The following is a 21500-nucleotide window of genomic DNA, read 5'->3' as shown; positions in this document are numbered from 1 at the left end:
ACCTTTTTTTTATACATATGTACATCATCCAGTCTGTGCATAACGTCATTCAGGTATGGTAGGTGTAGAAAAAACATGTTTACAAAACTGCCTCCTCCCCATTTGTGCTGAGAAAGCAGAACTCCCCACTTTCTGCTGAATAGCGGCAATATCATTGGTCTTGGCAACTTTGGGCCAGGAACTGGGGAGGAAGAGGAAACGGCAACTTTGGTTCGTCTCTGGAAAGTGGGTGAATGTGAGAATCCACAGCAATATGAAACTGAGATGACAGCAATATGTCATCATGAGGGGCTATGGTTTCGGAACAGATACAAATGATAATAATGTCCAGTTGAAAGCAATAAAAACATTATAAAATATACATAAAACTTTGAAAAATGCAAAGATTTTGTAATTCCTTCACTCCCCCTCCCCCCGCCGTCTCCAGTATGCCCCACCTCCCACCACCCCCCCAAACCCCAACCACCCCCTCCCAATATGGCAAGTTGCTGCAGGCATCTGCTGCAAACACTCTGAACATCGGTTCCAATCATTAAGAAACCTTCCTTTGCTTCCCAGGGAAACAAGCAAAATGCAACAATTTGGTTCTCGGTAGTTCAAAGTACTCACACTCTAAAGGTGAAATCAGATATTTTCTTTTCAGACAGTAAGTAAAAAATTACAGCAGGGAATAACTGATGGAAACATGTTCCAGGAACCCAAGATTGTTCAGAAGCTGAGATGAGGGTGGGGAGGGGTTGGAGGCGGGGTGTGGGAGCAGAGGGGTTGAAACCAAGGTCATCCCAATAAGCCTGTAGTAGACTCAACTGAAGGTTACAGATGGACTGGACAGGACAGATCAATGTACATGTGATCAGGGGTAAACACTCTCTACCACACACAGGCCTTGCCCCCATAATCCCACTTATTTACCCTACTAACTCCCTGATGCGAAGGAGCAATTTAGCATGGGCCAATCAACCAAACCTGCACATCTTTGGACTGTGGGAGGAAACCAGAGCACCTGGAGGAAACCCATGCAGACACGGGGACAATGTACAAACACAGACAGTCACCCGAGGCCAATTGAACCCGGGTCCCTGGCGCTGTGAGGCAGCAATGCTAACCACTCTACTAGTGTGTCGTTTGATTTTGGAATATGTGATTACTCATCCTTGTTGAACTAGAAGAGAGCTGTTTTCCCCAATGGAGGGCAGGACGATATGGGGCTGGGTGAAGAAGGGGACCATCTGAGTCTGATCCTTGTTATCTCAATGCGATATGGGATTGCCAACTGTGATTAGGTCCACCCCTGGCAGTTTCATCACATGACTTTCCCTTATGCTCCAATCATTAATCTGCCAGTAGGTCCATCTTGTGGTACACTGCCTTCCCTGCCAATTGGCAAGCAGAAAGGCTCATTATCCAATTGGATGATTGACTGACAGCCAAATAGCCTTTTTCCTCACTTTCAATATTTCTGGTAAAACAAAATCTTCAAAGAAACAAGCGATCTTAGTTTATCGTGCCAATGATTCTCCAGGGTTCTACACAGCAATTTCTTGGAGAATCTTCAATCCTTGGAGATTCCAGGCCAATCCTGGAGGATTGGCAATCCTAATAGGGTGAAGAGACTTCAATTTGTTCTCTGGGCGGTGGTTTTATAGCACCGCTGGGGTGGGGGCGAGGCCATAAACTGTGGCAGGACAGTAAAATCTCATTGATGTAAACTTCCACCCTCTAGGCAGTATTTTCCAGCTGCGCTTGCTCCAAAACTGGAAAATTCTGTCCGAGTTCAATAGGCCTTTCCATCATTCGTCCCACGCCAGTACAATTCCCATGGTGGGCCGTATGGGAAAATTGCCTCTCTGTGCCTCTAACTACTTTAATAAAGAGAACTTTGCATTGGATGTGATCCATATATCATCCTATCATTGATTTTTAGCTCTGGCATCATAAACCCATCTAGTTTTACCAACTATGAATCCAAAATACACAAGAAAGTCAATTTGGAAAATCATTTCACATAACATGGTGGATTTAAGTTGCCATCTGTTTTCTGTATTTAGCTTAACTTAGATGCACAAGGACCAGATCTACTTGCGTCTGTGGCAGTTTTTCATGATGATTTGCCAATATGTTATAGAACTGTACATTGGATTATAATTATTCTGGAAATTGGTGAAGTGTTAATGCTTGAACTGAGTTCAGTTCCCCAATACGGGCAATGTGATACAGATAGGATAATAGATCACCATTGAGAGATCATATCTTGGGGACATTTGATACATCCTAAACTCACTGCCCTGTGCTGGGCAACCATGTGCCAGACTGGTGCCCAAAAATACAACACAATATCCCACGCCTAAGGCCATTCTTTCTAAAAGAATTGTTTGGATTCTTGGTTGCCATGACTGGGGTCACTGCTTAGAATGTTCCAGACTCTTCACGGAACTAGAGGTGAAGGGAAGAGTCAGTCATTGAAACAGCAATTCTGAATGCAAAATATGGAGTCTCACAGTATCGTAGGAAATGTTTGTTTCCCGGAAGTGAATTCGTATAATCTGGATTTATCATTCCCATTGAATGGAATTCCCCCTGGAGTGAATGTAAGCAAATATATGATGAAAATCAAAGAGATAGATGCAAATGGACAATTTCTAATTAATGCAAATTAAGAAAGATTTTCCAAATAGGATCGAAACAGGAAGATTGTATTTTCTTAAATAATCTGATTTCACCTTGAAAGATGAGTATTGGCTCCTTACACAATGAGGGCGACTGAAATGTAGATACCCCTGTGATCAACACAGCCACACCTTTGGTCCTTAGCTCATTTTGAAGCAATAGACCCCAAACCTTCCATTCTCCTTCCTGGGAAAGCCAAAAGAGCGAACCCCAGGCTCTGGTGGGCCGCACTTGGGCCGTGGGAAGGCAATGGGGTAGCGAATGCTGCCGTCGGCAACCCAGCCAGCTTCGCAGCGGTCAAACTTGAGGAACTTCCAGGCGGCGTAGAGCTGGCCCACTTTGGCGATCGCACCACCATCATCACGACAAGCCTTCACCGCTTCATCAAAGTTGAACTTCATTGGATGGCGTAAAAAGTACAATTTACCTAGAAGACAAGACACAGGGGCGTGGGCAAAGAGATTGGCATCGGTACGGGAACCGCCCAGTCTGCTTCAGAATAAATAACAAAGCAAAATGGTGCAAGTGTACTCCAAGCTCCAACAGGAATCTCAACATCCTTCAACCCGTCAAGAGTTGGCCTAACTAAAAAAGAGTCACACTAATCAGCTCAAGACATCTCAGCACTTTACAATCAATGGAGTACTTTTCTAAAGTGTGATCAGTCAATGTAGTTAATTGAGCACAGCAAGATCCAGATTTTTTTCAATTGATTTGTGGGACATGGGCATCTCTGGTTGGCCAGCAAGTATTGTCCATAGTTGCTCTTAGAAGGCAGTTGCTGTGGCTCTGGAGTCACATGGAGGCCAGACCAGGTAAGGATGGCAGATTTCCTTCCCTGAAGGACATTAGCGAACCAAATGGCTTTTCTGACAATCGACAATGATTTCATGGCCATCAGTAGATTCTAAATCTCAGATTTTTTTATTGAATTAAAATTCCAACATCTGCCATGGTGGGATTCATTGAATCATAGACTCCTACAGTGCAGAAGGAGGCTATTTTGCCCATCAAGTCTGCACGAACCACAATCCCACCCAGGCCCTATTCCCATAACCCCATGCATTTACCCTGGCTAGTTTCCCCTAAAGGGGCAATTTAGCATGGCCAACACACCATACCCGCATATCTTTGGACTGCGGAAGGAAACCAGAGCACCCAGATGAAACCCACGCAGATATGGGAAGAACGTATAAACTCCACACAGACAGTGACACAAGCCAGGAATCACACCCAGGTCCCCAGACTATTAGCCGAGTTTCTGGATTAATAGTCTAGTGATAATATTACTAGGCCATCAACTCCCCTGTGCCTGTATTTTTAGTGATGTTGCTTGAAGGATAAATATTGACAAAGACATCCAGGAGGGATTTCTTCAAAAATGGAATGGCAGGATCTTTCAATCTACCTTAGCATGCGGGAGGTTTAACACCTTATTCAAAAGACATCACCTAAGAGGGTGCTGCACTCTGTCTATATCGCACTTCCGTGTCATCCCAAGTCCTCCAAGTTTCCCTCAGAGGGTTGTGCGGCTTTGGAACTCTGTGCTTCAGAAGGCAGTGGAGGTGGGATTATTAAATATTTTTAAGACAGAGGTAAATAGATTCTAGTCAGGGAAGGGCTTATTGGGGTTTGATAGGAATGTAGAACTTGAAACACAAACGGATCAGCCATGATCTTATCAAATGGCTTGAGGGGCTACATGGCCTACTTCTGCACTGACTTTATATGTTCATATGTCCTGTTCTTTGAGTGGGATTTGAACCCCCAACTTGCTGATTCAGAAGCGAGAGTGTCAAAGATAGGACACATTTCCGTTTAACATCAACAAGAGGTGCCATTATCATACATCACTTGTGAACCTTCCTCATGGCTTAGTGATTGCTGAGGTTTTCAGACCAGGAAGTCTTCAATGGTTCCACTCTGTGCCGAGGGAATGTCACAATGCTTTCAATGCTTATGGGTAATAACGGAGAGAAGACCAACCAAGGCTCCTGATATCTAGTGACTCTTAGATTGATGCAGTCAAATATCCTAATGTTAATAACTAACTGTGTTATGTCTTCTTCATTCAGCAAACTGTACCTTTTCTGAAAGAATCAATTAAACACAATGGAACTGCTTCTAGCCCTCGGATAGAGAAATGGATTTCGGTTAAAACTGTCTAACTTTGCTTGTAGCTTTTTAACAATGTCAACTTCAGTTATTTTTGTAACTTGAGAAACCATTGGTTCATGATCACCATGGCAACACCATAACTTTCGAATGGACCTATCTTATATTAAGCTGATCTTTCTCTACACCCTAGCTATGACTGCAACACTACATTCTGCACCCTCTCCTTTCCCTCTCTATGAACAGTATGCTTTGTCTGTATAGCACACAAGAAACAATACTTTTCACTGTACCCCAATACATGTGACAATAATAAATCAAATCAAAACTAATATCAACAGAAGGTGCACAAGCATAGAGAGGAGAAGGAGAAACTCTAGGCAGGATTTTCCAGCCACACTCATCCCAATGTCGGAAAATCCCAAGGTCAATGGACCTTTGCGTGGTCTGTATCTCACCCACAACACTTCCCGGGAAAGGACGGGAAAATTCCACCCTCCGTCTCTAATTCCCCCTTCTTTTCTTCCAAAAGGCCTCTTCTCCATGCCAATCTCATGTGGGCACACTGCCTATCCACTGTGTACAGAAACATGGGTGCAAATTCCTACTCTTCCACCACGCTGTGCCCTCCCAGCCGACTTGAAGCGTCGTATCTCCCCACCATATGGTGAACTCCCCGCCGTCCATACCTTTCAGAGTTGAGGCAAAGCAAAACACGTCGAATCGGTGCAGGTTTTTATGCCGTTGCCCGTAGTTCCGGACGCCCGCCGAGTTGTCCTTGCCACCGCAGGGCCCTCGCGGCACGGTGATGGGGTACTGGACGGATCCATCCATCAGCCAGCCGGCATTGCACCAGTCTAACCCGTCCTCCCAGGCCTGGAAGAGCTGCTCAAAGGAGGCGATCATGGCATCCTGCTCCTCGCAGGCTTGCTTGGCATCATGGAAATTCAACTGGTACCGGCCATGGTGTGGCTGGTAAGGGAAGACCACGCCTGAAAGACAAGGCATGAGCAACTGTTAAGTCTCATCAAGAAATAGGTGCTCAGAAAGCAATGATTGGGTTTAGAACCATAGAATCTCTACAGTGCAGAAGGAAACCAATCAACCCATGGAGCCTGCACTCATAACAAGCCCCCTCTCCGTAACCCCAAGTATTCACCTTGCTAATCCCCTTGACACTAAGGGGCAATTTAGCACGGCCAATTAACCAATTAACCTAGCCCAGGTGGCAAGGCACCATTCAGGATTCAATCTGGACCAGGTAGTCAGGATGGTGAAGAGGGCATTTGGCAAACTTGCCTTCTATCAGTCAGGATGTGGAGTTGCCAGCATTGGACTGGGGTAGCACAGTAAGGGTCTCACAACACCAGGCTGAAGTTCAACAGTTTTATTTGATAGCGTGAGCTTCAGAGCGCTGCTCCTTCAGGGGTAACGCTCCAAAAGCTCATACTACCAAATAAAGCTGTTAAACTTTAACCTGGTGTTGAGGGACTACTTACTGTGTTCTATCATTTAGAACATTGAATACAGAAGTTAGACAGTTATGTTACAACTGTACAAGACATTGGCAAGGCCATGTTTGGTGTAGAATTATAGAACCCTACAGTGCAGAAAGAGGCCCTTCAGCCCATCGAGTCTGCACCGAACACAATCCCACCCAGGCCCCACTCCCATATCCCCACTAATCTCTCTAACCTACGCATCCCTGGACACTAACGGGCAATTTCTTAGCATAGCCATTCAGCCTAACCCGCACATCTTTGGACTGTGGGAGGAAACCGGAGTATCCAGAGGAAACCCATGCAGACATGAGGAGAGTGTGCAAACTCCACACAGACAGTGACCCACGCCAGGAATCGAACCTAGGACCCTGAAGCTGTGAAGCAGCAGTGCTAACCACTGTGCTACTGTACCGCCCAACTGCGTACAATTCTGGTTGCCTTGCTATAGGAGGGATGTTTTTAAACTGGAAAAGGTGCAAAAAAAATTTTGCAAAAACGTTAACCAGGAGTGGAAGGTTTGAATTGTAAGGAGAGGCTGGATAGGCTGGGACTCTGTTCCCTGGGGCATGGGAGGATGAGGGGTGACCTTATAAAGGCTTATAAAAGCATGAGGGGCATAGGCAAGATGAATAGCCAAGGTCTTTTCCCCCAGGGTAGGGGAGTCAAAAACTAGTGGGCATAGATATAAGGTGAGAGAGGAAAGGTTTAAAAAGGGACCTGAGGGGCAACATTGTCCACACAGAGGGTGATGCGTGTATGGAATGAGCTGCCAGAGGAGGTGATAGGGTCAGCTACAATTCCAACATTTAAAAGACATTTGGACAGGTACATGGATGGGAAAGGTTAGAGGGATATGGGCCAAATGCAGGAAAATGGGACTAGTCCAGCTTAGGAAACCTGGTCGGTATGGATGGATTGGGCCAAATGGCCTCTTTTCGTGCTATACCTATGATTCTGTGACTATTGAGACCGGGAAAGCCAATCTTTGGCCTGTACTGGCTTAGCTGAACTTGGCTAGGGCATCAATTGCAGCTGCTACAATTGATTAAAGCTCCTTCCTGTAATGAAGGACATTAGAAAATCAACCAGGGTTCCCACTGTTGACAAAAATCCAGCTCCTGTACACGCACTTCAGCCGTGCTGAGGTTTGAACTGATTGTGAAAAGGCTCAAGGTGGGATTACCTCGTAACTCCAGTTCAACAATGCTGCTTTCGTCCTCCAACCCGTCAATCACTTCACACTTGTATTTCCCATAATCCTCCAGCCTGACGTCAGTGATGACCAGCGACGCCTCCCGCTCATCATTCTGCTGCAGGTAAACCCGCCCCCGGAACTCCCCGAAACTGCGATGGCGCAATCCAATTGCCACAATCACGTCGCTCTCCTTGGAGAAATCCATGTTGAGTTTGGACCATTTAACTCTGACCTTTCGCGTGGTGTTGACCGCCGGCTCGTAATGGTAGTGGCAGGTCAGGGTCACGTTCTCCCCTCGATACGCAAAGAGCCTGTCCTTTTGGGTCTCGATGTGGAGCTTGACGCTGTTATAATCTGGGGGAAGCAAAAAACAAGAACACAAACTACTCGTTGCTCACATTTCACCGATCAGTGGCACAGTGGTTAGCACTGCTGCCTCACGGTGCCGGGGACCTGGGTTGGATTCCCGGCTTGGGTCGCTGTCTGTGTGGAGTTTGCACATTCTCCCCAGGTCTGCGTGGATTTCCTCTGGGTGCTCCGGTTTCCTCCCACAGTCCAAAGATATGCCGATTAGATAGATCGGCTCTTTGGCTCCCTGTTGGGGCTCTAGAGGTGTTGAAATCCTTGTTGATAATTAATTGCCTCTTAGTGTCAGAGGGATTAGCAGGGTAAATACCTAGAGATAGGGCATGTTTGGGATTGTTATAGATGCAGGCTCAATGGGCCAAATGGCCTCTTTCTGCACTATAGGGCTTCTCTGATTCCCTTTTACAATATGGAGACTAACAGGTCTTTCCTGATGGGTCACTGAGACACAGAGGCCTGGAAGATGCTAATGTTTGTTCCCCAGTCAATGATGAGTTGTTAGTGTCTCTGGGGCAAGGGAGGGGAGGCGGGGGCTGGGGAGGGGAGATCAGCCTGCATTACTGCATCTGGACACAACTCTGATGAGCGCAGAATCAGAGCTTGGTTCAGTTGCACAGGTCAACCCCTTCCTAACTCTCAATGTCGAGGCCCACAGCTGAAAAAGAAGCCATTTAAATGCTGCTCTGGTTAGAGGTCAAGTGCCTTTGGAATGAGTCCCCTCAGAAACACGGAACTGTACGACACTGCACGAGGCCATTTGGCCCATCATGTCTGCACCGGCAATGGGTCAACATCTTCAGGAGAGAAGGAAAGGAAATCCAAGACACTTCCCTGGCTGCTAGCATCATGGGAGCCCAATTAGCTGCAGAGGAATAAGGTACAGTTAGTTAGGTAAGTAGAACGGGGATATCACAAGGTGGAGCAGTCTCTGATGGAGTGTGAAAATAATGTGTTTAAGGGGCTGAATGGCCTTGCTCAGTCCACGCTTCCTCATGCTGGCTTGCACAAATATTAAAGTTAGTCTTTGCGTCTGGATAAATGCAAATTACTGCGGATCCTGGAATCTAAAACCAACAGAGAAAATGCTGGAAAGTCTCAGCGGGTCTGGTAGCATCTGTAAGGAGAGAAAAGAGCTGTGATAAAGGGTCACCTGGATTTGAAACATCAGCTCTTTTGTCTCCTTACAGATGCTGCCAGACCTGCTGAGATTTTCCAGCATTTCCTCTTGTGGTCTTTGAATGTTATTTATCCTTTAATCCACATCACAAAATTCAGACTACCTGGGTCATGATATTTACTTATTTATTAGTGTCACGTGTAGGGCCTACATTAACACTGTAATGAAGTTACTGTGAAAATTCCCTAGTCGCCACACTCTGGCGCCTGTTTCGGGACACTGGGGGAGAATTCAGCACGGCCAATGCACCCTAACTGACACATCTTTCAGACAGTGGGAGGACACCAGAGCACGCAGAGGAAACCCATGCAGACACGGGGAGAACATGCAAACTCCACATAGGCAGTGACCCGAGACAGGGATTGAACCCGGGTCCCTGGCACTTTGAGGCAGTAGTGCTAACCACTGTAACACTGAAGTTTCTGGGGGCTTTCTGTGCATAAATTGGCCGCCGTGGTCCCTACATGGCAACAATGAGTACACTTCGAAGGTATTCATTGGCTATGAACTGCTTCAGGATGTTCAGAGGTCATGCAAGGCGCTATATAAACGCAAATCTTTCTTTATGGTCGAGGCGGTGGTTTCAAAGCGATTGTGCACTCAATCTATTTTTATTAGTGCTTACAACTAGAAATGAAACCAATCTTGTTTAAGAAGAGCAGAACAAGAAAGCAGGAGAAAGAAATGGGGACAGGAGGTACTTTGCTGGTCTTGGGAGTGAGGAATATCTGGTGAATATCTGGGATATCTTCAGAAGACCAAGTTCACCGACAGAACGCTGCAACAAATACCGGGATGAGATGGGCGATACTTTAAGGATGCGATGGTATTCATGGCAGTACTTACATTCACCATTTCCATTTCCGTTACCATTGCCATTGATGTAGAAAGCACCATTCTGTGGCAGACCCAGGGACTGGCAAGTCAGCTGCAGGAACATCACAAGCAGAGCAAACTTCATGACTGGAAATCCCTACTGAAAGCCCACAAGCCTACAAAAGGCAAAAAAAAAGGTTCAGTGCTGTTTGAAACAGGAAATTAGTGTTCAGGCGAGGTGAAAATCAGGCTCGAAGCCTGCAAATCATGAGGGGAAGCTAAGACCAAGGAAAAGTTTATTTATTAGTGTCACAAGTAAGGCTTACATTAACACTGCAATGAAGTTACTGTGAGATTCCCCTAGTCATCACATTCTGGTCAACGTACCTAACCAACACATCTTTCAGTCTGGGAGGAAACTGGAGCACCCAGGAGGAAACCCACGCAGACACAGGGAGAATGTGAAAACTCCACACAGACAATGACCCAAGCCCAGAATTGAACCTGTGTCCCTGGCGCTGTGAGGCAGCAGTGCCAATCACTGCGCCGCTCCAGTTTTAACTTTAACTTTTAACATCCAGGTAAATTATGAATGAGATTGAATCAAAACTGAAGTATTTATATTTTGTGCCCGATTTTTTCAGATCTATTGAGAGAAAAATGCAACTTTCCTCCTACTTACAATAAAAATCTGCAAATAGCACCAGTAACAATACAGAAAAAACCTGCTCCAAAATTTGACAAGGAGAATAATCATTCTACTGCTGCACTGACCAGCACTTGCCGCTTGATGGCAGTCCTGGGTCGCAGCAGTAACCAGTCCCAGCCACTGAGTGGCGCTGGTGTGCAGCAACTGGGAATGGCCTCGTTTGCTCCACCCAGTGGGCAAAATCTGGAATGACAGCAGTTTGGATCCAGGCTCAGGAAATAACTTCCAGAGGCACTTACAAGGTTTATTTTTGTTTATTTGTTCGTCACAAGTAGGCTTACATTAACACTGCAATGTTTATAGTGTGAAAATCCCCCAGTCACCGCACTCCGGCGCCTGTTTGGGTACACTGAGGGAGAATTTAGCACGGCCAATGCACCTAACCAGCACGTCTTTCGGGCTGTGGGAGGAAACCCATGCAGAAACGGGGAGAATGTGCAGACTCTGCACAGACAGCCACCAAACCACACCAGAGACCTGGATTCAATTCCCAGCTTGGCTCACTGTCTGCGTGCAGTTTGCACGTTCTCCCCGTGTTTGCGTGGTTTTTCTCCTTTTTCCCCCCACATTCTGAAAGACGTGCTGGTTAGGTGCACTGACCCAAACAGGTGCCGGAGTGTGGCGATTACGGGAATTCCACAGTAACTTCATTGCAGTGTTAAATGTAAGCCTTACTTGTGACTAATAAATAAACTTTTAAAACTTTATTGAGCCACTATGCTGCAGTTTTCAGATTTCTGAATCCAAAACCTTGAGTAAAAATTCTAGAAATTTGTACTAAAAATAGAAAACCTATTGACAGTTGTACAGTACAGAAAGGGCCCTTCAGAGTCTGCTCCAACACTAACTACCACTAGAGACATAATCCCATTTTCCTGCACTTGTCCCATACTCTTGAACGTTGTGATATCTCAGGTGGTCATCCAAGTATTTTTTAAAGGTTGTAGTGATTCCATTACCTTCCCAGAAGCTCATTCCAGATTCCCACCACGACCTCTGACTAAAAAGGCTTTTCTCAAATCCCCTCTGAATCTCCTGCCCCTCAGCCCCTCGTGACTTGACGCCTCAACCAAGGGGAACAGCTGTCCCTGCTCACCCTGCCTGTACCCCCCACATACCTCAATCTAGTCACTGATAAAAGGCCCATAGGCAAGCCCAGATATAAACAAGCTATTGAACTGCAGAAGGCATCGTGGTTGAACCCAGCCCAGCCCCTGGGCGTTGGGTTTTCAGTTCTGTCAGGATCAACACTACAAGCAGGGAAGTAGCCACTGAGCTAACACTAGGGGCTGGACGTTACGATGGGTTTTGGAACTGACATCAGGCCTAAGTGGGAGTCCAGAACCCTTCCTTACCTGCTGGAATGAGGTTGGCACAGCAGAGGTCCCTGTGGCAGAGTCTGAGTTGGCTGCTGTATGCTCACTGTCCAGTTAAGTATGGTGGCCCCTTAGTGCAGTTTGATGCAAGATGGTCGAGAAAACATATGGAGTGTTTTCCTTTAACGGCTGAATACAGAAGCAGGGATGTAATGATGGAACTCTGCAAAATGCTGATCAGGCCACTGCTGGAGTTTTGTGTACAGTTCCAGTCACCACATTATAGGAAGGACATATTTGCTCTGGACAGAGTTTAGGGGAGATTTACAAGAATGTTGCCAGGGCTTAAAAATTGCAGCTAGGAGGAGAGATTGGATAGGCTAAAGCTGTCTTCCTTAGAACAGAGATGGTTGCGTGGTAACTTAATTGAAGTATAAGGTGGGGCGGAACTGTAACACAGTGGTTAGCACTGCTGTCTCACAGCGCCAGGCACCCAGGCTGAATTCCACACTGTCTGTGTGGAGTTTGCACATTCTCCCTGTGTCTGTGTGGGTTTCCTCCGGATGCTCCCACAACCTGAAAGATGGGTGCATTGGCCATGTTAAATTCTCCCTCAGTGTACCCGAACAGATGCCAGAGTGTGGTGGCTTGGGGATTTTCACAGTAACTTCATTGTAGTGTTAATATAAGCCTACTTGTGACACTAATAAATAAATAACTAAACAAATTATGAGAGGCGCAGACAGAAAGATCTTGTTTTCCCCAAATTGAGGGGTCAATTACTGGAGGGCATAGATTTAAGGTGATTGGGATAAGGATTAGCCAGGACATGAGGACAAACCTTTTTCACCCAGAGAGTTGGCAGGGGTTTGGAATTCACTAAATTGTGTTTGAGGCCGAAATGTTCAACTCACTTCCGGGATCGGTATCTGAAGTGCTGGAACCTGTGAAGCTACAGACCCATTGCTGGGAAGTGTGATTGAAATGAGCAACTAGTTTTTTGTTTCTCCTTTTGGCCAGTGCAGACGCGATGGGCTGAATGGCCTCTCTCTGTACCGTGAGGGTTCTACAGCATCTCAGTAAGTCAGTGCCTCTCTGGCCTGCGCAGCCGTAAGCAAATAACAAGGATTCTGACTGGAGTGGGATACATGTGGGTGGAGGGGACACCCTGCTTGTCGGACTGGTCTCGGACTTCAGTTGTGGCCTTCCTTGCTTGCTGCTCACTCTTTCCAGTGTGAAGCTTCCGGATCCAATAAATCGTCCAGATTGCAACAGGGATACCATCTCCATTAAAAGCTGAATAGACGTGAGGTTTTTATTTTTAAAGGTTCGTGTTTCAGTGGCATTGGTGACATGAGAGGCCATTCAGCCCATCGAGCCTGCACTGACTCTCCGACACAGCAACTTACTCAGGTCCCAACCACATAATTATCTCACTAATCTACAGCTCTTGGCATGAAATTCTGGTCAAAACTACTTCAATAAGAAGTTAACACTTTAGATTTTAAATCAAGTCCTCAGTCTCAACCTTAAGGGTGGCACGGTGGCACAATGGTTCGCACTGCTGCCTCGCAGTGCCAGGGATCCGGATTCAATTCTGGCCTTGGGTGACTGTCTGTGTGGTGTCTGCATGTTCTCCCCATGTCTGCATGGGTTTCCTCTGGGTGCTCCGGTTTCCTCCTACAGTCCAAGGGTGTGTAGGTTAAGGTGGATTGGCCATGCTAAATTTCCGCTTTGTGTCCAAAGATGTGTAGGTTAAATGGATTGACCATGGTAAAGGTGTGGGGTTAGAGAGTTAGGATGGTGGAGGGGTAGCCTGGGTTTAATACTCTGTCAGGGAGTCAGTGCAGACTCGATGGGCCGAATGGCCTCTTCTGCACTGGAGGAGTTCTATGAATCTGTGACTGTTCAGCAATTAATGCTGTAAGTGTCATGTTTACATTCTAACAGCAGGTGGCAGCAGAGACCTACATAGGAAACTCAAATAAAAGCAAAATGCTGGAATCAGAAAAAAGAACAGAAAATGCTGGAAATCGCAAAACAACAGCCAATCTCCTGACAAGAGAGGGACAAGGGGCTCAGTCAATCTTGGCTTAATCTCTCATCCAAAAGATGACAGCTCCTCCTGTGCAGAGCGGCCTCACTGAAGGGTCAGGCTGGAGTTTGGGCTGAGGGTCTCGAGGGGACAGGGTTGCTGCTGCCACTGACACAAAGCCAACACCTCGTGCCTGTTCCACAGCGTGAGCTGATGCCCTGTAGACCGAGCAAAGACGCTTTGCCGCTTTTGTGAACCGATGCTTCCTGTTAGCCCGCTCCTGGGCCTGACTCGGGCACTCACTGGCGCTGGAAGCAGTCGTGAGACACGTTCCCCGCCCGCGAGCCATCCCGGAGCGCATCTCATGCTGACCGGCTGAATAACGGCCGTGCCGTGTGAAACGGGCTCTGTGAAAGGCTGAGTGCTGCCAGGGAGGGTGGGGAAAAGGGCAAACGCCAAGAACATGGAGGGTGTGGCATTTCTAACGTACTCCCTCAGGGGGAACAGTCACTGCGGAGCTGAGTCAGGGAGCTGTCGATGTTTCTATTGGGATCAGGGGGAATAGGTGGGATCAGGATATTGACGAGCAGCCATGATTAGAATGAATGGTGGAGCAGGCTCAAAGGGCTGAATGGCCTACACCAGCTCCTATTTTCTATGTTTCTATGACCTGGGAAGAATCAATGTTAAAACTCCAGGGTAAGCGTCCATGCCACACCATCACACACGGGCGAGGCCAGGTTCAAATTGTTCTCCTCCAACCCGTCAATACGATGAGTTGATTGTTGGCACATTTCCAACTCACACACGCCCACCAAAATATTGCACCATGCTGCAATGCCAAGGGGATAATTGCCGAAAGCTTCTCACAAAATCTCACACACTTCGAGCGACGTCATATTCTGGCCCCAGAGTGGAATGTTGTTAACCCACTGACGTTCTTGCGTACAGTCAGAGTGGCACAGGAGGAGGCCATTCAGCCCATCAGGTGGAACAATCCAGTCAGCCCCATTCCCAATTTTTTTTATTCATTCGTGGGACATGGGCGTCACTGGTTGGCCAGCATTTATTGCCCATCCCTAGCTGCTCTTGTTTAGAGGACAGTTGAGAGTCAACCACATTGCTCTGAAGTCACACGTAGGCCAGACCAGGTAAGGACGGCAGATTTCCTTCCCTAAAGAACGTTAGTGAACCAGATGGGTTTTTCCAACAATCGACAATTAGAGACACGCCCTTAGAGACAAAGATGTGTAATTCTGAACTCTCACCTGAATGTCTATTGCTTGGGTTTGATGACTATCTGCCAATCTATATACATTTCGCCCCGCTGATATCAAGGCCAGAATATCACCACTCACCCGCCATGGGAATTGGAGCAGGTGAGGGGCAGATCATGGAAATGTCCACTGACCTCAGGTGGGATTTTACGGTTTCAGAACGAGTGAGGCAGTATAACCCACCCTGAAACGTACTCATTCAGACTCTTGTGTTGCGTATGATGGTGCCAGACGTGCTGTTCCTGGCTCACGGTCACTCAATAAATGAAATTGCATCCTCATTGCATGGTTTTGATTGTTGTTTTGTCAATTATATTATCTGAATCCATCCATTTACCCCGATAACTGCAAGTCAGCAGCCTTGGCAATGGTTACATGTTTGAAAGGTTCTCATTTTCAGTGCTGCACTTTGGGTGGACCCCACATTGTTGGGACGTGAGTTGAATCCTCAAAATGCATGAAACATTGTGCAAACCAGCCTCCCATCTACTGACTCTGTCTACACTTCCCGCTGTCTTGGAAAAGCAGCCAACATAATCCTGGACATTCTCTCTTCCACCTTCTTCCATTGGGAAAAAGATACAAAAGCCTGAGGTCACGTACCAAGAACAGCTTCTTCCCTGCAGCCATCAGACTGTTGAATGGACCTTCCTTACATTAGACTGATCTTTCATCGAGTCATAGAATCCCTGCAGTGTAGAAGGAGGCCATTTGGCCCATCGAGCCTGTGCTGACAACAATCCCCCCAGACCCTATCTCTGCAATTCCATGTATTTACCCTGACACTAAGAGCCAATTTAACATGGCCAATCAATCTAACCTGCACATCTTTGGACTGTGGGAGGAAACCCACACAAACACAGAGAGAATGTGAAACTCCACACAGACAGTGACCCAAGCAGGGAATTGAACCCAGATCCCTGATGCTGTGAGACAGCAGTGCTAACCACTGTGCCACCATGCTGCTTTTGCAACACCCTAGCTATGACTGTGACACTACATTCTGCACCCTCTCCTTTCTTTCTCTCTTATGTACTCTATGAATGCTATATTTTGCCTGTATTGTGCACAAGAAACAATACTTTTCACTGTATCTCAATACATGTGACAATAATAAATCAAATCAAAGTCCTGTGAGTAAGGTGTGGGAGTTGGGTGAGGGAGCACAGGCTATTATCTGTGAGAGTTTGGGTCAGAGAAGCTTTGATTTGTTTTCTGTGGATAAAGAAAATTAAGGGGTGATCTGATTAAGGTGTATGAGTTTGTGACATGTTTAGGTAAAGTTTCAGCTGCAATGGGTAGGATGTGAAGAAGGAATATTTTGATTTGATTTGATTTATTATTGTCGTATATATTAGTATACAGTGAAAAGTATTGTTTCTTGCATGCCATACAAAGCACACTGTTCATAGAGAAGGTAAGGGGAGTGTGCAGAATGTAGAGTTACAGTCATAGCTAGGATGTAGAGAAAGATCAACTTAATGCAAGGTAAGTCCATTCAAAAGTCTGATGGCAGCAGGGAAGAAGCTGTTCTTGAGTCGGTTGGTACGTGACTTTTGTATCTTTTTCCCGACAGAAGAAAGTGGAAGAGAGAATGTCTGGGGTACGTGGGGTCCATAATTATGTTGGCTGCTTTGCTAAAGCAATGTAGACAGAATCAATGGATGGGAGGCTGGTTTGCGTGATGGATTGGGCTACATTCACAACATTTTGTAGTTTCTTGTGGTCTTGGGCAGAGCAGGAGCCCATACCAAGCTGTGATACAATCAGAAAGAATGCTTTCTATGGTGCATCCGTAAAAGATGGTCAGAGTCGTAGTTCAAGTGCCAAATTTCCTAAGTCTTCTGAGAAAGAAGGGGCATTGGTGGTTTCTTAACTATAGTGTCAACATGGGGCGGGGGGCTGGCGGGAGGGGGGGGATCCAGGACAGGTTGATGGTGATCTGGAAACCTAATAGCTTGAAGCTCTCGACCATTTCTACTTCGCCCCTGTTGATGTAGACAGGGGCATGTTCTCCTTTATGCTTCCTGAAGTCAATGACAATCTCCTTCATTTGGTTGACATTGATAGAGAGATTATTGCGGCCGCACCAGTTCACCAGATTCTCTAGCTCATTCCTGTACTCTGTCTCATCATTGTTTGAGATTCGAGTCACTACGGTGGTGCCGTCAGCAAACTTGAATATTTGGTGCCTCAAGTGATATATTAACAGTGGAGGCAGTACAAAAGAAGTTTACTAGGATAATCTCAAGTAGGAAGGGGCTACCATACGCATGGTGGTACAGGGTTAGCACTGCTGCCTCATGGCACCAGGGACCTGGGTTCAATTCCCAGCTTGGGTCACTGTCTGTGTGGGTTAGGTGGATTGGCCATGCTAAATTGTCCCTTAGTGTCAAGGGGACTAGCTAGGGTAAATGCATGGGGTTCGGGCCTGGGTGGGATTGTGGTTGGTGCAGATTTGATGGGCCAAATGGCCTCCTTCTGCACTGTAGGATTCTATGATTTAATAGTTTGGGTCTGTACTCCTTGCAGTTCAGGAGAATGAGAGGTGAGATGGTTGGAACATACAAGATTCTCCAGGGGGAGAGACAGGATAAATGTTGGGAGGGATATTTCCACTCAGGACCAGAGGGTGTGGTCACAGAATAAGGGAGTTCTCACTTAAGGCAGATTTCAGGAAAAGTTCTTTCCCTCAAAGGACGGTGAACCGTTGGAATTCTTTATCCCAGGAAGCTGCGGAGGCGAGTCCTTGGACATTTTCAAGGATGCGATCATTTGGGGAATCAAGGGTCACAGAGATAATGCAGGACTTAGTGAGTGTCCAACCAGCCATGCTCTTATTAAATGGGCTGAATGGCCTATTCCTGTTGCTATTTCTTATGGCCTTACAGTGACCAGGAACTCACTGGTAGTGGAAGTAGAGGCAATGAATGATTTCAAAATGAAAAGGGATGGGTTCTTGAGGGGAGGAAGCTTGCAGGCAAAGGGCGAGTGGGACTGATTGGATTCCTCTATAGAGAGCTAGCATGGATTTAATGGGCTGAAATGATATCAGCGCTTCACTACTGATGAATCACTTTTCATTGAATCATACAGTGCAGAAGGAGGTCATTCAGCCCATCGAGACCATAATCCCACTTAGACTCATAACCCCATGTATTGACCTCATTAGTCCCCCTGACACTAAGGGGGTATTTAGCATGGCCAATCAACTAACTGGCATATCTTTGGAGAGTGGGAGGAAACCGGAGCACCCGGAGGAAACCAACGCAGACACGGGGAGAACACGCAGACTCCACACAGATGGTGACCCAAGGCCGGAAGTGAACCCAGGTCCCTGGCACTGTGAGGCAGCAGTGCTAACCACCACCCTACATAGAGAAGCACATCCAGCCAGAGCCAACAGAACAGAGCAAATAAATGAACAGCAAATTAATCTGTTTTTTTGTAGTATTGGTTGAAGGAGGAACGTTGACGAGGCTGTTAGGAGAACTCACTACCCCCTTTACAAAAGCCACCCTCGAGCAGAGGTAGTTTAAAGTCACATCACCTCCGGCAGTGCAGCACTCCCTCAGTACTTCACTGGAATCCCAGACCGGGTTAAGTACTCGGGGCCCTGAAGCCATCATCTGATTGCAAAACTCTCCAATCTAAATCCCAGAGGGAATCTCAGAAGCAACAGAAGGCATCTCGATCCCCGGCTATAACAGTCAGTACCAAAATAGGCCAATCTTACAGGTTTCAGATTAAAGCAATAACACCCCCCACCTCCCCAGCATTAAAGCATTTTAAAATTGGTGTTAACTTACACAAGAGATAGAAATAGTTTCATATAATAGTTTGTTTATGTGGTAAGTTAGATTGTTTCAATAAACATGGCACTTTTTTAGCACTATTATTGTTTATATTTCTGCACCTTGTTCCAAAGCAGGGGAAAATTACTTTATAGGATCATTATCTAATACTAACTGTTTCAATTTGTATTACTACCAGATGTTGCGCTCCAGTGAAAATATTTGCTGCAATTCTAAACTTTCATAGAATCACAGAATACCTACAGTGCAGAAGGAGGCTGTTTCGGGTCTGCTCCAATTCTTCAACAGAGGGTCTCACCCAGTCGGATCACCCGTAATCCCACATATTTACCCCACTAATGTCTCTAACCTGTACATCTTTGGACACTAAGGGACTATTTAGCATGGCCAATCCCCCTAACCCGCACATCTTTGGAATGTGGGAGGAAATCGGAGACCAGGAGGAAACCCATGCAGACACAGGAAGAATGTGCAGACTCCGCACAGACAGTCACCCGAGGCTGGATTTGAACCCGGGTCTCTGTGAGGCAGCAGTGCTAACCACTGTGCCACCACGCTGCCCCACTTAGCCTCAACAATTTCTTAATTGAACATTTTAAAGGAAAGTTCACACTATGATAACTGATTCTCAATGAGGACATTAAGATTTTATACATTCGAGCTGGGAAAGGGCTTCAATCTCATAGAACCCTATATTGCTGGAGAAGGCCATTCAGGTCTGCACTGACCACAATCCCACCCAGGCCCTATTCCCGTGACCCCACATATGTACCCTAGCTAGTCCCCCTAACACTAAGGGGCAATTTAGCATGTCCAATCCACCTAACCTGCACATCTTTGGACTGTGGGAGGAAACCGGAGCACCCAGAGGAAACCCACGCAGACACGGGGAGAACGTGCAAACTCCACACAGACAGTGACCCGAGCCGGAAATTGAACCTGGGTCCCTGGCACTCTGAGGTGACAGTGCTAACCACTGTGCCACTAAGCTGCCCATTGTTATCGAACCAAGCAAATATATCACAAGGGGGAGAAATTTCCAATTTCCACATTACATTCTGGACCCTTTCCTTTCCTTCTCCCCTATGTACTCTGTGAACGATATTCTTTGTCTGTATGGTGCGCAAGTAACCCTTCACTATATACTAATACATGTGACGATAATAAATCAAATCAAAAACTTTGCCAAATTTGCATCTTTTGAGTGCATGTGGAAGAGTTTTTTTTTCATAACAGCACTACCAATCCGATGTGTCTTGTATGGTTGTGTTTCTATTGCCACTGCCCCATTCATTCAGGTCTGCGGCTCTCTCGCCACCCTCCCAGCCGCAGAATAGCGGCGCTGCCAGCAGAGGGCGGTGCAGACAGCCATTCCCTTCACCCAGAGAAGGGGAAGGGGGGAAAAATACTTCAGCCAAGAAAGTTTGGGAATTCTTTCGAAGTTTCAAAAAACTTCAGAACTTTACTTCCGCACAAACCTAAACCGCGCCGCAAAATAACCATCAACAAGAGCGTTCTTCCTTCATCTGTCATCTTTTGCGTTTTAGTCTAACCTGGCCAACTTTCGAAAATTCTCCCCATAGCAAGGACTTTTTAAATTAAATCTATGGGAGAAATCTGTGAAAGTCAAAATTAAACAGGCTGAAAAGTTTGCACATTGTGTTCGTCGCGGTTGCCAGAAAAGTTATTTAAGAATATCATTATTTGCCTAATTAATAAGCATTCTAATGTATCAAACAATTCAATATTCCACTTTTTCTGGACGTTTAGCTTATTTAAATCCAGGTAAAGGAACACATTTTAATTCTCCCATTCCTTAACATGTTATAACAATTAGGTTACACTTTGTTTCGAAAACAGGTAAATGACTGGTTCCTTGTTTAATATTTCACTTTTCCACACACCAAAATATCTTTCATGCCTTTCCCCCTTAAAATTTTTCACAACTTCCCAACGAAAGGGTCATTTCACTCTCCCCCCAAAAAAAATGTTCGTTTTTTTTGAAGACTTTGAAATAAAGCTGGCAACCTAATTTCTATGCGGAATGTACATGTTCGCGAGTTAACTACAGGGTCTGAAAATAAAACTGGATTGAAATTGCATAAATCTGTCTCTTTAAAATTGAGAAAATATTTGTTACTTACACAGATGAACAAGTTTTGGGTTTATTTTCCCCTCTTTGTGCTTCAAGTTGTCTCCTGCAAAATAAAGTTCACCTTTTTTCTGTTGCCAATTGCTGCAGTCCCTTTGTATCTCACAGCCTGTTGTGAATCTGTGGCACTTAATAACTGTACTTTATAGAGGGGAAAAAAAAACTAGGGGGAAGAAAGGTAACGTCAGCAGCCAGTTGAGTGACGCTCTGTCCTTGAAACAGCCCCTATTCACTCAGCCGGACAGAGACCATCACGCCCTTGCCATTACCCAATCTGTTTGTTAAAAGATCTCCTCCTGAAGCATGTCTGCCTTGCCCTCTGTAGGGGGCTGGTCTGCACGACCACAGCCTTAGTATT

The 21500-nt window shown here is 46.1% G+C and overlaps 1 protein-coding gene across 1 annotated transcript; it reads right to left on the bottom strand.

Annotated features, from left to right (window-relative positions):
- Positions 1-2760: 2760 nt before the first annotated feature.
- Positions 2761-21218, bottom strand: LOC145359486 (hyaluronan and proteoglycan link protein 3-like). The gene is made up of 5 exons (XM_080214090.1): positions 21135-21218; positions 9869-10014; positions 7468-7833; positions 5472-5774; positions 2761-3094 (listed from the first exon to the last, which is right to left on the bottom strand). The coding sequence occupies exons 2-5, from the start codon at positions 9981-9983 to the stop codon at positions 2808-2810; spliced, it is 1071 nt and encodes a 356-aa protein (XP_080070216.1). The 5' UTR covers positions 9984-10014; positions 21135-21218; the 3' UTR covers positions 2761-2807.
- Positions 21219-21500: the final 282 nt, after the last annotated feature.

This window comes from Carcharhinus amblyrhynchos, chromosome 28 (assembly GCF_965287045.1).
Source record: "Carcharhinus amblyrhynchos chromosome 28, sCarAmb.v2.hapA, whole genome shotgun sequence".
Taxonomy (NCBI): Eukaryota; Metazoa; Chordata; class Chondrichthyes; order Carcharhiniformes; family Carcharhinidae; genus Carcharhinus; species Carcharhinus amblyrhynchos.
Note: the sequence above shows the minus strand (reverse complement) of the source record. Positions and strands in the feature narration are given on the sequence as shown.